Consider the following 20,274-nt stretch of genomic DNA (forward strand, 5'->3'; position numbering starts at 1 on the left):
AGGTAGATAAAGGTAAATCCTGGTCATCAGAGGAAACAGAAATTTCAGAATCCTGATCAGAAGCATCATAAGCAAATTCAGTCCTAGGTCTCTTAGAGGGGGAAGGTTGGCTTCCCCTGATTAAAGTAATAAGGTCTTCAGCCATTCTTATCATTTGTTTTTTAGGGCTACAGGCCTGACCATGCAGTCTGGGCGTCGGTTTTCTAGGCAAGGATCGAGTTTTAGGCCTTACAGGTTCATAGGATAATTAAACTTGAGTACCAAAATATTTAGAAGCGTAAATATACAGACTACGAATAGTTCGTTGTTTAAATAAGGCACAAAACCGACAGCGAGGTACATCGTGGTCAGGGCCTAGGCAAGGAATACAGTACGAATGAAAATCTTTATGAGGTATTTGCTTTCCACAAGAAATACAATTATTGACTTTTACTGACATCGGTTTAGAGCAAGAAAAAGTTTACCCAATGGGGTACTTAGCTTTAGTTGAAGACTTCGGTTCTGAAACTCGAAAACGAACACTTCAGGAGTCGGCCGACCGGCACTTACAAACTGCTTCTGCTTCGGGCACCACACGGCAAGAAAGACTGATGTAATGGCGTTGGCTGCATGCTTTATACCCCTGACTACCTGACGTCATGGAAGATGAGACAGCAACCGACGCAGGACCCAAGACTTTGATAATCAGGCCGACTGAGGGCTACTGCAAGCAGATAACCCAAATGTGATGACTGCAACAGTGAAACCTGAAGAACATCAGGGATCACACCCCACCCAGAGTGTCCCCCCTCCGAAGCAGGAGCCAGGGAAGGATCTGCAACCTACAAGGTCCAAAGAGCCAAGGTAGACTCTGTATAAAAAATGGGAGCTGATGTGAGACCATCGGTACTGGCAGTAGTGTCTCGGTCCTGAGAATCTGTCGATTCAGAAGATGGAACCGAGGAAGTCGGAGTAAAATCCAGTGCCGAGGTAGGGATGCCTAATGGCACCGGAAGAGTTGGTACTGAAGTGCTTGGCTCTGAAGCTCCAGTGGAAGTCAGAAGAGGAGACAATAAGAGAGTCCTTGGAGAAGATCCCCCATATCCAGGGGGGAGATGAGCCTGTGATGGGGCCGGAATACCTCTAGCCACCAACAGCTGATCCACCAGTCTCACATCTACCTCGGAGAGACTCCTGTAGGACTAAACGGACAATCCTGAAGGGACTCGGGTCGTTCCAGAAAGGGACTGGGCAACTGGCCCACAAAAGGGTCTATGGAAGGTGAATACCTCGTCCTGGGAAAAAGATTCGGGTCTGATTTCAGCACCAAAGGGGTGGAAAGTGCCTGCTGAGGTGATGCTGCAGAAGTCAGCACTGAGCAGGAAACTAAAGAAGTCGGTGCCGATGCCGGTGCCGAGGATTCTTTAAGTTGAAGTTTCGTTACCTTCGCTTTCTGTTTTGTGGAGGTAGTCGGAACCATAGCCTTATGCTTTTCTGCCACCGGTGTCGTGGGGGACGCAGGTACCAAGTAGCTCTTTTTGACAGGGTCTGATTTGGGATCAGACTTGGACAAAGCTTCACAAGCCCTTCAAAATGAGCTTATTCTGATGCTTGACCAAGGCCTAAGGCCTGGCAGATGTCACAATTTTGATCGAGATGTGGAGCTCCTAGACAATAAACACATGAAAGATGCCCATCAAAATTGGGCTTGGCACTGTTTAAATCCAGAAGTTTCTTTATGCTTTTCCGCCATTTTAACAACTAACGTCCAAAGAAATGAGCTAAACACACCAACACACATGCACACAAAGGACAGAAGGAAGGTCTACCAACTACGGTAGTGAAGAAATACCAAAAGGTACAAGAGAAAAGAGGGAAGGAAAGTACCAATGATGGTACTAAGAATTACCACAAATGGCACGAAGGGTGGGAGAGGGGTCACCAACAATGGTAACCGATGTTACCAGAGGTAAGGGGTAGAGTATTCAAACACACACAACTAAAAAATTACAAGGTATAATATAGAAAGTTTATCTATTTATCTGTAGAAAAGGAAATACAAAGTAATAGCTTAAGGAAAATTTTTAAAGACTTAGCTGAGAGCAACGGCTAACACATCTTGCTGACAGAGCGGCAAATGAGATCTGAGCTAATGCAGAGAGGGGGACTGTGGGTAGGGTCTTAGCTTGAGAGTTTTTTTGGCTGGTGTGAGCTGTATAATGGCTGAGCCGGTTCCGAGGATCGAACAGAGTCCCATTTGTCAAGAATGACCGAAGATGGACACCATCAGATATGTTTAAGGTCCTGTAAGGCTTTAAGTCTCTTCAAGAGAAAAGCAAACAGGTTAGCAGCAGCAATCCCAAAAAGATGCTTATTATCCAAGGGAGCATCTAACAAATTGGCCTTAATGTCCTCAGGCAAAGACTGGAGACAAAGCAAAGACAAATACCACATGACAGACCCAAAACCGCAACCCTGGAAGAGGAATCAGCATCATCATAGCTACATGTAATAGAGTGGCAAGCCACTTGAGAAGCAGAACCTCAAACAGGTAGGCCACAGCATACGTGGTCATGTAGATCTTGTAATTAACAGTCCTAAAGGCCAAAGTACAAACAGTGTAAACTTTCCTACCAATCCTCTCCATTGCCCTACTATCCTTATCAGAAAGCAAACGTTTACAACAGGGACTGTCAGTAGAGACTGACACCACAGCAGGATCAGCAGAAGGGCACTTAAAAATTGGTAGTCCTCAGGAACCTTATAGAGCCTATCAGGTTTCTTGGGAGCAGGAGGCTAAAAATCAGGAGACTTGGAAGCAGCAATAAAAGTGTCTAACAAAGCAGCAAAAATAAGAGGAACTGCAAATAGTTTAAGAGTATCCACCTAAAGTAACTCTTATCTTTAAATATCAGACACTTGAGAAGAATCCCACTTGAAATATTTCATCATCCTAGCAATTGTGTCCCCAAAGGACAATTCCTCAAAAGGAGGCTCAGGGCTAACAGACTCCTCAGAACGATATGGCAAAGGCATCTGTGAAGAACAAGACAAAGACAAGTCTTGAGTAAACTCTTGCCATTCCCTTAGAGGAACCTTAGAATGGACCGAAACATGCTTTGTTTTTTGTCTTTTCTTGGAAAGGACATCACTCCTAACAAATATCAGAGGTTTTGACCCTTGGCAAGATTGAATAAGAGAACCCGGAACCTCCTCCCTGACCAACATCTGTGGAACCCTTCTAGGACCCTCAGTGATGATCAACCTCTGTTCCCCATCAACATCCAAAGCAGAAGCCTCCAAGGATGTGGAAAAAGACTGATCCATGCCAGCCTCTGACAAGGTTGCAGCATAGGAATCCAATGTACGTAGACACCAAATGGCACACAGACCTATTACTCACTTCTAGATGGATGTTCAGTGAAGGCTAGAGAGCTAAAGAATCTGTCCGAGACTTCTTGGCCCTCTTCTTATCTTGCAGGAGTATCTCAAGGTTAAGGAATTCTGCCATGTTACCCTGGGCTAACTGTTTTAAGTTATTGGTTTTCAAAATAAATAACCAGGGAAGGCAAACAGCTTCTGTGTGTCTTAGGCACAAATGCCTTACATATACTACAACAGAGAGGTATGGTCGTGGGTAGCACCCACATAACAGACACTGATACTGACTATTCTTATGGGGAATCTGCGTCCCACACTGATATTTCTCCTTCATGGACGACATGAGCTCTAGGTAAGCAAAATAAAAAACAAGACCATTAACAAAAGAAAAAACAACCCCAATGGGGCACTTATCTAATGGCTATGTATTCAGCACAAGGCATTCAAACCAATGAGTAATAATGGCATCTGGACTGATGGCAAAGTAGTTCTGGGTAACTGCATCTGTATGTCACGTTTATGCCCTACGTTCTGTGCAGGGAGCAAATGTGTGATGTACGTCGCATGCAAAATAATTAGGCTTTGGTATACTGGCCAAATGTTGGGCTGCCCTGGGTGGGAGATCCCGAACATTAAGAATACTGCAACATTGATAGAACATCAAGGGAATACACTGCTGTTAACTCATTAACTCCTGCACTCATTTCAGGTAAAACCTGAGCTGGCAGTGCACAATCCGCTCATGAAAGACAGTCTTCGCTTCTGGTTTCCTATCTGACAAAGGAAGCAGGGAGATGAACAATGACTCAGGGATAAGTTTACAAACCAGTTTTGGGAGTAAACACAGTTTGAGGGACACCCCATCCTTGTGAAAGGCTAGATATGGTGATGTACGTACAAGGGCTTGCAACTTAAAGATCCCAAGAACGAAAGGTGTTGGCCATCAGAAAAAGCATTTTTTAGGACATGAACTTTAAATACCACAAACTATGCATGCTCAAAAAGGAATGGGAAACCTAGTCAATCACGAAAAGAAAAATCATGAAGTTCAAATCTAACAAGTGTCCAAGATGCAGGAACCTTTACAAATGCACTCTATGAGCACCTACAAGGATGTATGGATCGTGCTCATCCCTAGCAAAACCAAGACTCACTCCCCTAAGAGAAGGAAACCAGGCTGGTGGACCCCTGCCACAAAAAGGCTATACAATAGGAGGAAACTAGTTCAGAAAAAAAGCAAATCCCAAGAAGGAAAGACATCCCTGATCAGTATCAGTAAGAAACTAAGGTCCTCATAAAATCATCCAAGGCTAACTTCGAAAGAAAAATAGCCAAGAATTCAAAAGATAACCACAAAGCCTTCTTTAGCTATGCCAAGAATCTAAGTGACAACTCACAGATATGCTCTGAGCTAGCGCAAAATATACTGAACCTACTGATATTGCCAACATCCTGGCAGATAGATTCAGTGCAACTTCACACCCCTCTCACCCCCAAAAGGGCCCACAACAATACCGGAAAAGTGCAGTGTCCCGAAAATCAGAGACGCACAGGTGAAAACAGCCCTTTCAAAAGCGAAAAGCACAGCGTCAATGGGGCCAGATGGTGTCCCAGGCTGCGTCTTGCACGAACTACAAAACGAACTAACCCCCCACCTAAACACACTGTTTAACCTCTGCCTCTTCATAGACTACGTGCCCATAGAATGGCGCACAGCAACAGTTATGCCGCTGCACAAAGGAGGGGGCACAACTGACCCTAGTAACTATCGTCCCATAAGCCTGACTAGCCTGGTCTGCAAGGCTATGGAGCGCATCATGGAACTCATTAACAAAGACATTGGGAACCGCCAAACACTTGACCCGACCCAGTTCGGATTTGTTAAGGACAGATCATGCCTACTAAACCTGGTTGACTTCGAGACAGTCACCAAGGCCACAGAGGAGGGGAAGGTGGTTCACACAGCCTACCTTGACCTCGCCAAGGCTTTTGACACCATTCCCCACTCGGGAATTATAGAAAAACTCACCAGCCTGAACATAAACCCCTATGTCACGAGATGGGTTGCCAACTGGCTTACAGACAGAACTCACACGGTAAGAATAGTGGGCTCCAGGTTCGACTCTAAACCAGTCACAAGTGGTGTCCCACAAGGTTCAGTCCTGGGACCCCTACTGTTCGGCATATACTTCTCAGAAGTACAGGCAAACACAGGAGGACTATGGCTAACCAAGTTCGCCGATGACTGCAAACTGGGAGCCAAAACTGACTCTCTGGCTGACATAGACATTCTCCAAAAGGGCCTTACTGAGACAGACACCTGGTGTCAAAGTCATGGTCTCAAGCTAAATGTCAAAAAATGCATAGTCATCCCGTTTGGGAAAAACAAAACACCCATGAATTATCACATAGGTGGCAGTCCCCTTAATACAGAAGAGGTAATAAGCAATCAGGGGACCCAGGTAGATAGTAATCTCTCCTTTGACAATCATATTGCCAAAGTAGTTAGGAAATCCTTCTATGCAGGCCATCTAATTACTAAAGGGTTCGCATCTAGAAATAAAGAGGTTATAGTACCCCTCTACTCGTCACTCATCAGACCCATCACAGAGTACAATGCCCCATTTGGGATGTACCTCAAGACACTTCCAACAGCTGGAAAGACTACAAAAGTACCTCACCAAGAGGATTACTGGCCTCAAACATGTGTCCTATGCAGCCCGACTGGAAAAACTCTGGCTGTACTCAGTGGCATAAAGCTTACTCAGAGGTGATCTCTGCCTGACTTACAAAGCTATGTCCAACTCAGAATTGATGGACATGCTCCACCTAAAGAAATCCAAGTCACTGCGAGCCACTCGCTCTAGTGAGCTAAACCTCACCACAACAATAAATAGAACATGCTGGAGAGATAGATTCCTGTCAGAGACTCCCCATGCTTTGGAACAAAATTCCTAACTACATTAGGCAGAGCCCCTCACTAACACTCTTCAAGAGAAACCTTGACGAGTTGATGGGTAACAGAAAATAAACCCCTGGGATCACTTCATTGGCTCTTCTTGACAGAGGCTCAGTTAATTAATCAATGGGGCGGCAAAAGCTGACACACTCTGGCTAGGCTTTTAAATGCCCTCGGGCAGATAGCCTAGAACCCATCTATGAACCTATGAACAAAGGGATGAAGTTCACTGAAGATGTATAGAGATACAGCACTCATTTAATCAGCTTCTAGTAAGGTTTGGGTGAAACCCCCCTCTAAGAAATGCTGTTATGGCAGCTGTGTCTCTAGTGGAATGCATTCTAATGTGGTTTGGTACTTGTTTCCCATGGTGTTGACAACAAAAGGCAATACAAGGCCCCAGCCATTTGGAAATAATTTGCTTGTTAACAGGCTTTCCCGCTTTCCTTTTTGCAAAATAGATAAATAGGTGGTCATTTTTCCTGAATTCTTTTGTTCTACGTCAGCTGTCAGTGCATATTCAGGGATTGCAGGGTCCTTTCATTTGTTTTTTTCCTAAGCCCAAAATTCAGGAGAAACTGAATGGTTTAATTCAAGGTCAGTCTGGTAACCACTTTTTGACATAAAGGAAGTACTTTATAAAGCCATGCTCTTTGCATATTAATGTTTGTAATTGTGAAGCAGACGCAACTGCCACAAAGAACAGTGTTTTCCAAGAAAGAAACTGTGGGTACCTCCGTCTTAAATGGTCTAAGTTAAATCACTGCCCTTAGGAATTGCTTAACTAAAGGTCTAGAATATGGGGGACTGGGGTCCATGGTTAGAGAAACTGAAATAGCACATGCAAAACCTTTTATAGATGTACAAGCTAAGCCTGATTTGCAGAGGTCTGACAGGTATTCCAAGACTGATGCCATCTTAAAATTTCATAGCATCATAGGAGATTACTAGGCTTTCGACCCGGAGGTCATTTTAAGCCTATCCATTTCATCCCCATGCAATACCACAGAAATGCTAGTCAATATCCAATACTGCATTTAGTGATGACTGCTCATGTCCAGGAGGATTATGGGCTCTATCTCTGGTAATAATTCCCAGTGATTCATCCCACTTGTCCAGGTTCCTCTTGAACAGTATCATAGAGGTGCTCTGTTTCACATGAATTGGTAGCCTGCTCCAAAGACACGGCAGTTGCTGGGAGATAAATCTGTCCTTCCAGAAGGTCCTATTTAAGTCACAAGCCATATTTAGCTCCCTGGAATGGGTAGCCCTAGTCCTGTTTGATTTATGGACATGCAGCAAGTTCATTAGGTTTACGTCTTGGATTGCTCTGTAGGCCAAGCACAAGTCTCCTCTAAGAAGTCTATACGATACGGAGTATAGTGAGACAAGGAGTCAAAGTCCCTGGAGTGACACCAGGAGAACATTTTCCACTTTGTAAGGTACAAACCAAAAACTACTACAGTCATGGTTGAAAATAAAGAAACTGGTTTAACTGTTTGGGTGCTTAATTATGAGTGATCTTCATATTCTGCCACAGTTGCAGTAGTTTTTGGTTTAATGCTGTTGTATACTACTCTGAGAAGTGTGTCACCTTTTGATTTTCTCATTTTGCTAGGTATGATTTTCTTGCTCTAGGTTTCCTAACCTCTCTTCATAAAGTTTATCATGTCCTCTAAAACTTTTTGCCTATCTGGGATTAGTGTGAGAATATTTAGGCAATTAGCTGCTGTACACCCAAGTTGAGGTGCAGCAGTGACCTTTTGTATTGAGTCAGAAGGTCCACTTTTTTTGACAGTTCCTTTTGCTTTCCCCTTGCCACAATCTAAAGAAGGGGGAACCAGTATTGCCTTGGCCAAAAAGGATCTAACAACATTTCTGGCTTCTCCTCCTGTATTATCTGTCAAAACCCTGGGGATTATTGGTATGGGAAAGAAAGCATACTGAAACAAACCTGTTCAATCTGGGGAGAAAGCATGCGTCATCCAGGCTCCTGGACTCTCAGTAATATCAAGCTTGCCATCATATAGCTCTACCAATCTCAGATAGTTTCGAGCAAAACTATCAGTTGTCTGTTCAAATGAGAATCTAGTAAGTCTACTCCTGACATATTCCACTTACTGGTTCGATCTAAGAAAGTTTTCTCTGTGAAGCATCCATTAGTGGGTTCTGTATACATCCTGCTCAGCTTTTCTGCTATTACATTATGGTCTGAAGGGATGTACCTAGCCTTTAGAGATAGTCTCTTGTCTATTGCAATGTCCCATGCTTGCACTGTAAACCTGCACAGTACATAGCAGCGAGTCCATCCTTGCTTGTTTTTGCATCGTATTACTACAGATTTGTCTATCTGCTCTTGTAGAACTCCCCTACCACCACGGACTGGGAGACAAGCCTTGTGTGCCATGATAAGCGTCTTCGTCTCCTTGATGCTGATGTGTTTTCTCCTCATTCTGTGTTCACAAGTCTCTTTGACCTACAGGCCCTCCATAAGGGCTTTCCAAGCTGCTATGAAGCTAGCAGATGATCTCTGCCTCAACAGATGGATGTTCCTGCATGTTTCTCTGGTATCCACCTGAGAAACTGGTGCAACATGTCTCTCTCTGGACATACACCCCCCACCTCTTCCCACCAACAGAGGAAAGTGGCTCAAGCCTCTTCATTCGATTCCTCACCCCCTCCCCCATGCCACTGCTTGAACCACTAGCCAACTGGAACTGAACTGGTTGCAGTCCGTGCTTTACCACTCTAAGCCAACACAGCTTGCTGGTTTGCTAAAAAAATATACACTTTAATCAAATACCCTCAATACTGTTATGTGCACATTCTAATGCAAAGTAAGTCATTTAACCACCAAAGAACTTAACAGCTACTCCTAAGAACAGGCACCTCTGTGCTGTGGGCATGGATGGTTATTAAAACACAGTAATAAAATGACTTTCTTTGACAGACTACAAAACCGACTATAAATGCACTACAGTCTACCTACCCTCATCCATGACAGTGTTCTCCAAAAACAAGAAAACAGAAAAAAAAAAAGGCAAGTCTAAGAATTCCTGTTAATTCACATTACCCCGGGATGAGTCCTGGTGCCTCAGTCTGTAGTGTCTGCAGCCCCTGTTGTATTTGAAGAAGGGCTTGCATTGCTCTAGGATTCGTCATGACTGCCACTGCTTCTGGATTCTGCATCTGGGATGGAAACAAAAGAAAGTGGAAAATCAGAAAAGAATCCCTAGACTAAAAACCTAGAAAAGATAATATGCAAAGCCCAACCACCCCCCAAAATGAAAAGCCATACAAAAATTGCTGGCACAACAGACCTTTAACACCAGCTTTTTTACTGCAGAAAATGTCCATTACAGCACCACCAAAAACTCTTCTGGAAAAACAACCAATAAAAACACCTTTATACTCAAACTATAGACTAAGTAGTGGGTGAAGGCCAAGATGTCACAAACAGAGGAAAAACTATGGATAAGGATCATAGTATGTTACTAGGCTAACAGCCCCAGGACCTTACAAGCCTAGCTACAGTGGATATAAAAAGTATACACACCCCTGTAAAAAAGCTAAGTTTTTGTGATATAAAAAATGAGACTACAATAAATCATTTCAAAACATTTCCCACCTTTAATGTGACCTATAACCCATCTGTTAGGGGAAAAAATATAAAAAAAATAAAAAACGTACAATAAGCTGGTTGCATAAGTGTGCACACCCTTAAACTAATACTTTGTTGAAGCACTTTTTGATTTAATTACAGCATTCAGTCTTCTTGGGTAGGAGTCTATCAGCATGGCACATCTTGACTTGGCAATATCTGCCAACACACTTCCTTGCAAAAGCACTCCAAATCTGTCAGATTGTGAGGACATCTCTTGTGCACAGCCCACTTGAGGTCACCCCACAGGTTTTCTATTAGATTCAGGTCTGGGCTCTGGCTAGGCCATTCCAAAACTTTAATTTTCTACTGGCGAAGCCATTCTTTTGTTGATTTGGATGTATGCTCTGGGTCACTGTCGTGTTGAAAGGTGAAATTCCTCTTCATCGTCCGCTTTCTAGCAGACGCCTGAAGGTTTTGGGCCAAATGTGATTGGTATTTGGAACTGTTCATAATTCCCTCCACCTTGACTAAAGCCCCAGCTCCAGCTGAAGAAAAGCAACCCCAAAGCATGATGTTGCCACCACCATGTCTCACCATGTGGGTTGGTGTTCTTTTGGTGATGCGAAGTGTTGTTTTTGCACCAAATGTACCTTTTGGAATTGCGGCCAAAAAGTTCAACCTTGATCTCATCAGACCATAACGCATTTTCTCGCATGCTTTTGGGAGACTTGATGTATCGTTTTGCAAATTTTAGCTGGGCCTGGACGTTCTTCTGTGTAAGGAAAGGCTTCCGTCTTGCAACCTTACCCCATAGCCCAGACATATGGAGAATACGGGAAATTGTTGTCACATGTAGTACACAACCAGTACTTTCCAGAAATTCCTGCAGCTCCTTCAGTGTTGCTGTGGGTCTCTTGGCAGCCTCCCTGACCAAGTTTCATCTGGTCTTTTCATCAATTTTGGAGGGACGTCCAGTTCTTTGCAACGTCACTGTTGTCCCATATTTTCTCCACTTTTTGATGACTTGTCTTAACTGTGTTCCATGGTATATCCAATGCTGTGGACATTTTTTTGTACCCTTCTCCTCACTGATACTTTCAACAATGAGATCCCTTTGATGCTTTGCAAGCTCTCTGAGAACCATGGCTTTTGCTGTAGCAGGCAACTGAGTAAATGTCAGGAAAACCCTAAGACAGCTGAACTAATTTATTTGGGGTTAATCAGAGTCTCTAATTGATGGCAGGTGTGTACCCAAGAACACTGAATGTTGTAATTAAATCAAAAGATACGTCAACAAAGCATTAGTTTAAGGGTGTGCACAGTTATGCAACCAGCTTATTGTACATTTTTTATATTTTTTCCCCCCAACAGATTTCTTTGTTTTTCAATTGAACTGTACAGGTTACATTAAAGGTGGGAAAAGTTTTGAAATGGTTTACTGTGGTCTCATTTTTTATATCTCAAAAACATGGCATTTTAACAGAGTTGTGTACACTTTTTATATCCACTGTAAGTTCAACACATGTTCCCAAGGGTGTTTGGCTCAAGAAAACACTAAAATCAGCACCTACTTCCCCTGTCCAAGAGGGACACAGGGGGAACCCCAAGGTGAATTTCCAGTTACCCATCTAATCGTCCAAATTGTGCTTAAATAGGGCCAACGACAGGCTTTAACATGAATAGAAAGCTTGTTCCAAAGGTGGGGCAACCTCTGTGAGACAAATCTGTCTCTCCAACAAGTACTGTTGACGTCCAACACCAGGTTAAGGTCCTTTGAGTGAGTGATCAGTATGCCACTTGACTTGCAAATGTGCACTTCCATTAAAGCTGGGTTAGAGATGGCTCTATATGCAAGGCATAGGTCGTCTCAGAGTAGTCTGTACGACACAGAGTAAAGTGACAATGATTTCAGTCTGTCTGCATAAGACAGGTCTTGAAGACCCTGAATTTTCTTTGCAAGGAACCTCTGTGGTCTCTCCAATTGCTGCAGGTGCTTGGAAAGTAACATACCAAAGGGAGTGTTGTATTCTACTATTGACCTGATAATAGAAGCGTACAGGGTGGCCATAACCTCTTTTTCTGGATGCCATGCCATTACTTATGAGATGAGGGATATAAAATACCTTCTTACTACTGTGGAGACATGCTGATCAAAGTTAAGGTTGTTGTCGACCTGTGTGCCCAGATCTCTCACTACTGACTGTGTGCTTAGGGTATTGGTACTGACGTGGTAGTCTGCAGGAACATCACCCTTGTCAAAGGGGATGATGATGCATTTTTTTGCATTAAGTTTAAGATCATGACTTTGGCACCGGTCATTAGTCTGTGTAAGATTTATGTTGCAGGATGTTGACATCGCTAGAGGTTTCAATGATCACTTCCAGTTTCCAGTCATCAGCAAACTTTTGTCAGCCAGTGTCCTTTAGCTTTAGCCTGTACTTGGGAGAACTAGATTCCAAACAGTACAGCTCCCAGAACTGATCCCTGTGCAAAACCACTAGTTATGGGTCTGCTGAAGGAGGTGGAGTCCCCTATTTTGACCGTATGAGTTCTCAGTGATCCAGTTTGCAACCCACCTGACAATATATAGGTTGACACCCCGCTGGGGGAGTTTAGCAAACATACCCGAGTGGGGGATTGTGTCAGAGGCCTTGGCTAAGTTTAGGTAGGCAGTATGCACAAATTTGCCCTCGTCTAAGGCTTTGGTGACTGTCTCGAAGTCCACCACATTTAACAGACATGATCTCCCCTTGACAAAGCCAAACTGGGTGGAGTCAAACATTTGGAGATTTCCTATATCTTGGTTAATAAGGTCCAGAATGATTCGTTCCTTAGCCTTGCAGCTAAGGCTGGTCAGGCTAAAGGGTCTATAGTTCCCGAGGTCCATGGATGCACCCCCTTTGTGCAAAGGGATGACGGTAGCTATTTTCCATTCTGCTGCGATGAAACCAGTGCTTAGACCGTGATTGAAAAGCGTGCCCAATGGTGATGCTAATTCCTGTTTCAACCCATGTAGAACACAGCCCGGGATGTTGTCTGGTCTCACAGAGGCTGTTTTTGGCTTTGGAGAGGGAGTTTAAAACCTGCTCCTTTGGGGACACGTGTTAGAGATGCTTTGGGGTACACATGGTGGGGACAGGTTATTACGAGTTCAGCACAAATCTGGGCCTTACCTGTGAGGTTACGGATGTAGCTAAAAAGAACACCTTATGGTTATCCTTGGTTAGGGAAGCTAATCCGGATTTGTAGTTAGCTTTGGAGGACTTCACTAGGAGTCTTATTTGCTTGTTTAAATTGAAAAGGGAGTGTTTCCAGTTTTGAGACAGTTCACTCCTACTCTTAGATAGCAATTTCTTTCTAATTGCGCAAGTGCTCTAATACAAAGCACTGGTGTATAATTCAGCATAGATGTCTGTTCCATCAGCAGGGGGAGGGTCTATGAAGCTATTTATTCTGTCACGTAGGAGGTTGTAATTGACCTTGGAGAAGTTTTTCAGTCTAGTTGTTGCTAAGGGAGGTCTTGTGCTACAGCTACCTCTAGCAAGAGTGATTTGTGGTCAGATCTCACTAGGGATGGTCACACACTGGGGGTGGTGCAGCGGTCCCCCATGTTGGTGAGCACCAGATCCAGGATGTTTCAGCCCATTGTGGGTGTGTCAACCAACTGGTCCAGGGCACTGGATTTAAAGTCCAGGAATCTTTGGGCAAGCGAGTTAGAACATATATAATTTACCCAGTTAATGGATGGGTAATTAAAGTCACCCAAAACCAGAGTATTTGCTTGTACCTTGATTGACTCGGGTAGATCCAAACAGGCTGAGTGGATGTCCCGATTCATGGAGGGGGTCCTATAGCTGACAATGACCCGAAGAGGGGCCTTTCCTACAATTAACTGCACCTGAAGTCATTCAAAGCAATCTTGCTTTTTAACCAGTCTACAGTTGTATTTATATTTAATGAATATTGATATACCACTTCCTTAAGTTCTCATACCTTCATCTTTTGGTCTGAATGTGTGGAAGGAAATGTAACCTGGTATAGCTGGGGTTCTCTCCGCAGCCTTAAACCAGGTCTCACACAAATGTGAGCATCTTCCAAAGTGAGGACTGCTTCCAGTGAGTGCAATTTCTGGTTTAGACTCCTAGCGTTTATAGCAGCACAACCTTGAGGGTATTTTTACATGGGGAATTTTGTTCTTGTGACATTACCTAAAAAAGTCACTATGAAGGTGGCAAGAGCCTTAGCCAGTAACAGAAATCCCAGGGGTAACAGATGAAGACCATCTCTGGCAAAGCATCGAAGTCTGTCGACCATGTCATCCTAAGCTGACAGATACTGGATTCCCTTTGAATGACATCAGAAACTAAGCCAATTGTTGAAGTCAATCATGTTTTGTTTGTATTGAGATATCATCCTAGGCAAAGGTAAAATGCTGCTTAAGGCTATGGACATACCTGCCTGAAACACAATCAGAGAGCTCAGTTATGTCTCTGTTCATATAGTCCAGTGAGGTACATCTCAAGTCATTCAAACCAACATGGACTGTGACAACAGTCATAACAGTGCCTGTTGTTGAGAGACTTGAGTGTGTGTGCGATGCGGTGGATCCTGGTACCTGACAGACAGCTGACAGTGACTTTTTCCTTATCCAGCCAGGTGAGAAGGACATGTCTCACAAATGAGTCACCTATGACTAAGATGTTTTTGTGTTATCCCTTAGGGCTTAACTGGTGAGACACTGGTGTGTGACACATTATGTGTACTATATTCTTCAGAGGATGTATTATGTGAATCATGGTTGCGTTTTGTGTTTGGGAGGTCTCCGATGTTTAGGTAAGCATCTGATAAGGACCTCCGCATATGTAGGTTTATCTGTTGTTGGTTTGGTAGGTGTGCATGCTGACAACCTGCTTAGTATTAGATGAATTTGTCTAGTCAGTGAGACCGCCTGGATTCCAGGTTCTTGATATAGATGCACAAAGCATAGTATAGCTATGTCAAGAATCACAATGGTAACACCCAAATCTGCTCCGAGTTACAGGACAATGGCATGAAAATTACAGAACCAACTGATATTGCCAACATCCTGGCAGATAGCTTCAGTCCTAACTTTACCCCCCATTTCACCCCCTAAAGGGCCCATATCTATATCGAAAGAATGTAGAGTTTTAGTAATCACAACTACGCAGGTAAAAACTGCACACTCTACAGCCAAGAATGTAGCATACATGGGACCGGACATCCCAGACTGCGTTCTACATGAACTTCAGAACAAACTGGCTCCCCACCTAAGCACCATGTTCAATCATAGTCTCACGTCAGGCTTCGTGCCCACTGAACGGCGCACAGCAACAGTTATCCCACTCCACTAAGGGGGAGCCACCACAGACCCCACGAACTATCACCCTATTAGTCTGACGAGCCTGGTCTGCAAGGCCATGGAACGTATTATCATGGAACTCATAAATAAATACACTGGTAACCTCCAAACTATGGACCCAACTCAGTTTGGGTTTGTGAAAGGCAGATCATGACTCCTGAACCTGATCGACTTCTTTGAGGCAGTCACCAAAGCCATAGATGAGGGTAAGGTGGTTCACACAGCTTATCTTGAGCTCGCCAAGGCCTTTCACACAATCTCCCATTCGGGAATTATAGATAAACTCACTAAACTAGGTATAAATCCCTACGTCACAAGATGGGTTGCCAACTGGCTCACTGACAGAACCCACACTGTAAAAGTTGCATACTCCAAATCTGATTTCAAACCAATGACAAGTGGAGTACCACAGGGTTCATTCCTGGGTCCTCTCCTGTTTTAGCTACTTCTCTGAAGTACAGGCTAACACAGAGGGTCTCTGGCTAACGAAGTTCGCAGATGACTGCAAATTAGGAGCCACAGTTGAGTCCCCAAACGACGTGGACATCCTACAGAAGGAACTCACTGAGACGGATGCCTGGTGTCAGAGCCATGGCCTCAAGCTCCATGCCAAAAAGTGCATTGCCATCCCCTTTGGTAACAACTCTGTACCCATGAACTACCAATTAGGCGGCAGTCTACTCAATGCCGAATGTGTGACAAGAGACCTTGGGACTCAGGTAGACAGTAGTTTCTCCTTTGATAATCACATCGCCACAGTAGTCAGGAAATCCTTCTACGTGGCACACCATCACAAAAGGGTTCTCATCCAGGAAAAAAGGGGTCATTGTTCCCCAATACTCTGCTCTCATTAGACCCATTAGAGTAAAACGCCCCTTTTGGAATGTACCGCACAAGACATCTGCAACAGCTGGAAAGGCCGCAGAAGTACCTCACAAAGAGGACTACCGGACTCGAGCAGATGCCTTACACTGACCATCTTAAAAACCTCCAGCTTTACTCCGTAGCATATTGCCTATTCTGAGGTGATCTCTGCCTAACATACAAAGCTATGTAAAACCCAGAGCTGTTGGACATGCTACACCTAAAGAAACCCCGATCCATCCGAGCTATACGCTCTAGGGACCTAAACCTTGTCACCACAATAAACGCAACATGCTGGAGGGATAGATTCCTGTCCCAGAGACTTCCCATACTCTGGAACAAACTACCCATCTATATCAAGCAGAGTTCCTCATTAGCACTCTTCAAGAAAAATCTTGATGAGTGGATGGGAAATAGGAAATTCACCCCAGGGATCACTTCTGTGGCTCTGCTTGACAGGGGCACAGGAAAATAACTTTCATGAGTGTCGAAAGCCAGGGAACCTTGTTGGCTAGGCTTGCTTAGGCCCTTGGGCCGATAGCCTAGTACCCACCTATGAACCTATGGCATCTCTCACATAATGAATTTGCGTGGACTAGAAGTGGGTTGTCAGTATATGTGAGGCAATTGCTACATTGGTTCAGGATGTCCATGTTGACCAGGCTGTTTGGAGAAACTGTTCGAAATTGTCGGTCTAAAATGCAGGGTAAGTTGATGCGATCAGAAAACAGGGAGAGGACAGGAAGGACCAGGTAAAGTAGAGGACAGGAGAAGTGGACATAAAATATGAAGGGCTAGTGGATAGGATCGGTGTTGGCACCTCAGGAGCTTCGCTGAATGTATCACCTGTCAGTGAGGGGCAATTGTGAGAAAGTACAGTTGTGTACACTTACCATAAATGTAGATGTTCGAGTGTATTTACTGTTGCAATCATCACATTTGGGTAATCTGCTTGCAGTAGCCCTCAGTCGGCCTGATTATCAAAGTCTTGAGTCCTGCGTCGGTTGCTGTCTCGTCTTCTGAGACGTCAGATAGTCAGGGGTATAAAGCATGCAGCAGACTCCATTACATCAGTTTTTCTTGCCCCAGATGTCAGGTGCCCCCTAATGGGAAGCAATTATATATATATATATATATATATATATATATATATACAATGGTATACCTCCAACAAAAAAGCAAATACACCAAAAAGCTTTTAAGTATAGTAAAGGAGAGTAGAAGTATAACCAAAAGAAGTCAGGGGGCTGGTGGGAGGGTAACCAGGACTGCAACAGTGAATACACTCGAACATCTACATTTATGGTAAGTGTACACAACTGTACTATGTTCTTCCTGTTTCACTGTTGCAGTCATCACATTTGGGTAGATTCCCAAAGCTAAGGATGGGAAGAGGAATTTAGATAGCATTAGGACCAGCTATAAGGCCCTGCAAGACTGCAGTAGCAAAGCCAGCTCTGGATTTAGAGAAAATTGGAAAATTGCAATGCTTGGTGAAAGTATGTACAGAACTCCAGGTAGCAACTTCTAGGATTTCCCTGGTAGGGACACCTCTGAGAAAGGCTGTAGGGGTAGATGCAGCCCTGGTTGAATGGAGTCTAATCCCCTGTGGGATAGGTTTTCCATGGTGCTTATAACATAAATGAATGCAATGGCCTATCCATTTAGAAATGGTTTGCTTTGAAATGGCCTTCCCCTCTGCCCCTGCAGCAAATGCAACCAGCAGTTGTTCAGATTTCCTGAGAGGTATAGTCCTGTCCAAATAAAATCTAAGTTGTCTGTGCACATCCAAGGAGTGCAGTATTCTCTCCCCTTTGTTCTGTGGATCAGAAAAGTAGGTTGGCAAATGAATGGACTGATTAAGGGCCACACTGGATACCGCCTTGGGCATGAAGGAGGGACTGATCCTGAGGGACACCCTGTCCGTATGAAAAGTGATGAAAGGCTCCACTGCCATGAGGGCCTGTAATTCAGACACCCCTCTTGCTGAAGTGATGGCTAAAAGGAAGGCTGTTTTCCAAGAAAGGAATTTCAATTCTGCATTTGCAGCTGGCTCAAAAGGAGGTAGAGTGAGTTTTTCCAATACAAAGTGATGAGCAAAGCAGCACGCTTCAAAACAAAGACACTAAAGAACGATGGCAGAATAGCAAAAGCGAAGTTTAATTCACAAGATAAAATCCAATAAAACACACGAAAACACGCTGTAATTACGCTGTTATAGAACCACAAGTGAGCGCTTTCATATCCAAAGGGAGATTTCTTCAGACTTCTTCAGTAGTCTGAAGAAATCTCCCTTTGGAGATGAAAGTGCTCACTTGTGGTTCTATAACAGCGTAATTACAGCGTGTTTTCGTGTGTTTTATTGGATTTTATCTTGTGGATTTTACTTTGTGAATTAAACTTCGTTTTTGTGCTATTCTGCCATCGTTTCTTTTTGGATTTTTCCAATACAAAGTTAAGGTCCCAGGCTGGAATTGGGGCTCTCCTGGGTGGTCTTGTTTTTGGCCCCTCTGAGGAACTGCTTCAGCAGTGGATGACAGAAGAGGGATGGTTCTGTGTTGCAATGAGCTGAAATGGCTGAGGCGTGAATTTTGATGGAGGAAAAGGAAAGGCTCTTGTGCAGCATCTCAGTTAAGTATTGAAGAATCTGAGGTAAATTGGGAGCTGCTATGCCCATCCCCGGAGCTTGGTTCCAGGAACAGAATCTTTTCCATTTTTCAGCATAGGATTTTCTAGTACTAGGCTTCCTTGTCTCCAGAATGACATCCAACACTTGCTTACTGAGAGATGGTAACGGAGAGATTAGGTAATTAATTAGTCAGGCTGCCAGGTTCAGGGTTTGAAGCTGTGGGTGCAGAATCTGGCCCTCCTGCTGGGACAGCAGGGCAGGGGTATGAGGCAGGTGCCATGGTGCCAGCAGTGACACACTGTGCAAAACGGGGTACCGTGTTGGCGTGGCCAGTCTGGTGCAATCAGTATCATCATTGGTTTGTCCAGTTTGATCTTTAGTAGTACCTTGGAGAGGAGAGGCAGAGGTGGAAAGGCATAAAGTGATAGGTTTTTCCAGGTGAACGACAGGGTATCCACTTTCCAAGCTTGTTTGTGGGGAGTCCTTGTGCAGAATTTTTCCAATTGGTAGTTATGGGGGGAGGCAAACAGGTCTATACCTGGGCTCCCCCATTTGTTTCTCAACATGTTGAATATCTTTGGTTCCAGTTTCCACTCGTGTGGGTCCATGCGATTTCTGCTTAGGTCGTCTGCCAGTGTGTTTAGCTTTCCTGGCAGGAACAGAGCCTGCAGGTGCACTTGGTAGCTCAAGGCTGTGTTCCACAGAGACATGGCTAGTCTGCAGAGAGGGTATGAGTGGGTTCCCCCCTGCTTGTTTATGTACCACATAACAGTGGTGTTGTCCGTCTTTACCATTAATTTTCCTGGAAGGATGTGGTCCTTGAAGGCTGTCAGAGCATTCTGTACAGCTAATATTTCTTTTTGATTGATGTGCAGGTGCATTTGACTTTGGTTCCATTTGCCCTGAATGCACTTCCCTGCCAGGTGAACCCCTCCCGCATGCATAGTCTGATGCATCTGTTGTTAGGGTTTGGGCGGCAGGGGTCTGTTAGGGTTTGGGTGGCAGGGGGTAGAGTGAATGGCAGTCCCTTGTTTTGGTGACAGGCATCTGCCCACCAAAGGAACTCTATCTGTAGACAAGGAATGATAGGGAATCATTGCTTCTAGATCCTGAGAATGTTGACACCATAGGCTTTTTAGATACCATTATAGTTTTCTCATATGCAGTCTTGCATATGGAATTAGTAGAATGCAGGAGGCCATGAACCCTAGGACTTGCAATATTTTCCTTGCAGATAGCTGGGTCTTTGTGGCCAGTAGTTTGAAGTAGGCTCTCAAATGAACTTGTTTTTCTGGCGTGAGAAAAGCCATCTGGGAAGTTGTGTTCAAGCTTGCTCCCAGGAATATAATTTGTTGGCAGGGTACAAGGTGTGATTTCTTTTCGTTTATGATGTACCCCAGAGAAGTTAGCAATTTCTGTACAAACGCCAGATTATTCAATAGTATGTCCTGGCTTTCTGCCTGAATTAGACAACCGTC

General features: G+C 44.1%; 1 protein-coding gene across 1 annotated transcript in view; it reads right to left on the minus strand.

Moving 5' to 3' along the window:
• Positions 1-20,274, minus strand: part of UBQLN4 (ubiquilin 4) — a gene marked incomplete in the record, with an annotated part of 792,664 nt that overhangs the window by 267,208 nt on the left and 505,182 nt on the right. The window contains 1 exon segment of the mRNA XM_044079769.1: positions 9,393-9,508. Coding sequence (XP_043935704.1) covers positions 9,393-9,508 — 116 coding nt within the window.

This window comes from Protopterus annectens, chromosome 8.part0, assembly GCF_019279795.1.
Source record: "Protopterus annectens isolate FY-2018-M chromosome 8.part0, PAN1.0, whole genome shotgun sequence".
Lineage (NCBI taxonomy): Eukaryota > Metazoa > Chordata > Ceratodontiformes > Protopteridae > Protopterus > Protopterus annectens.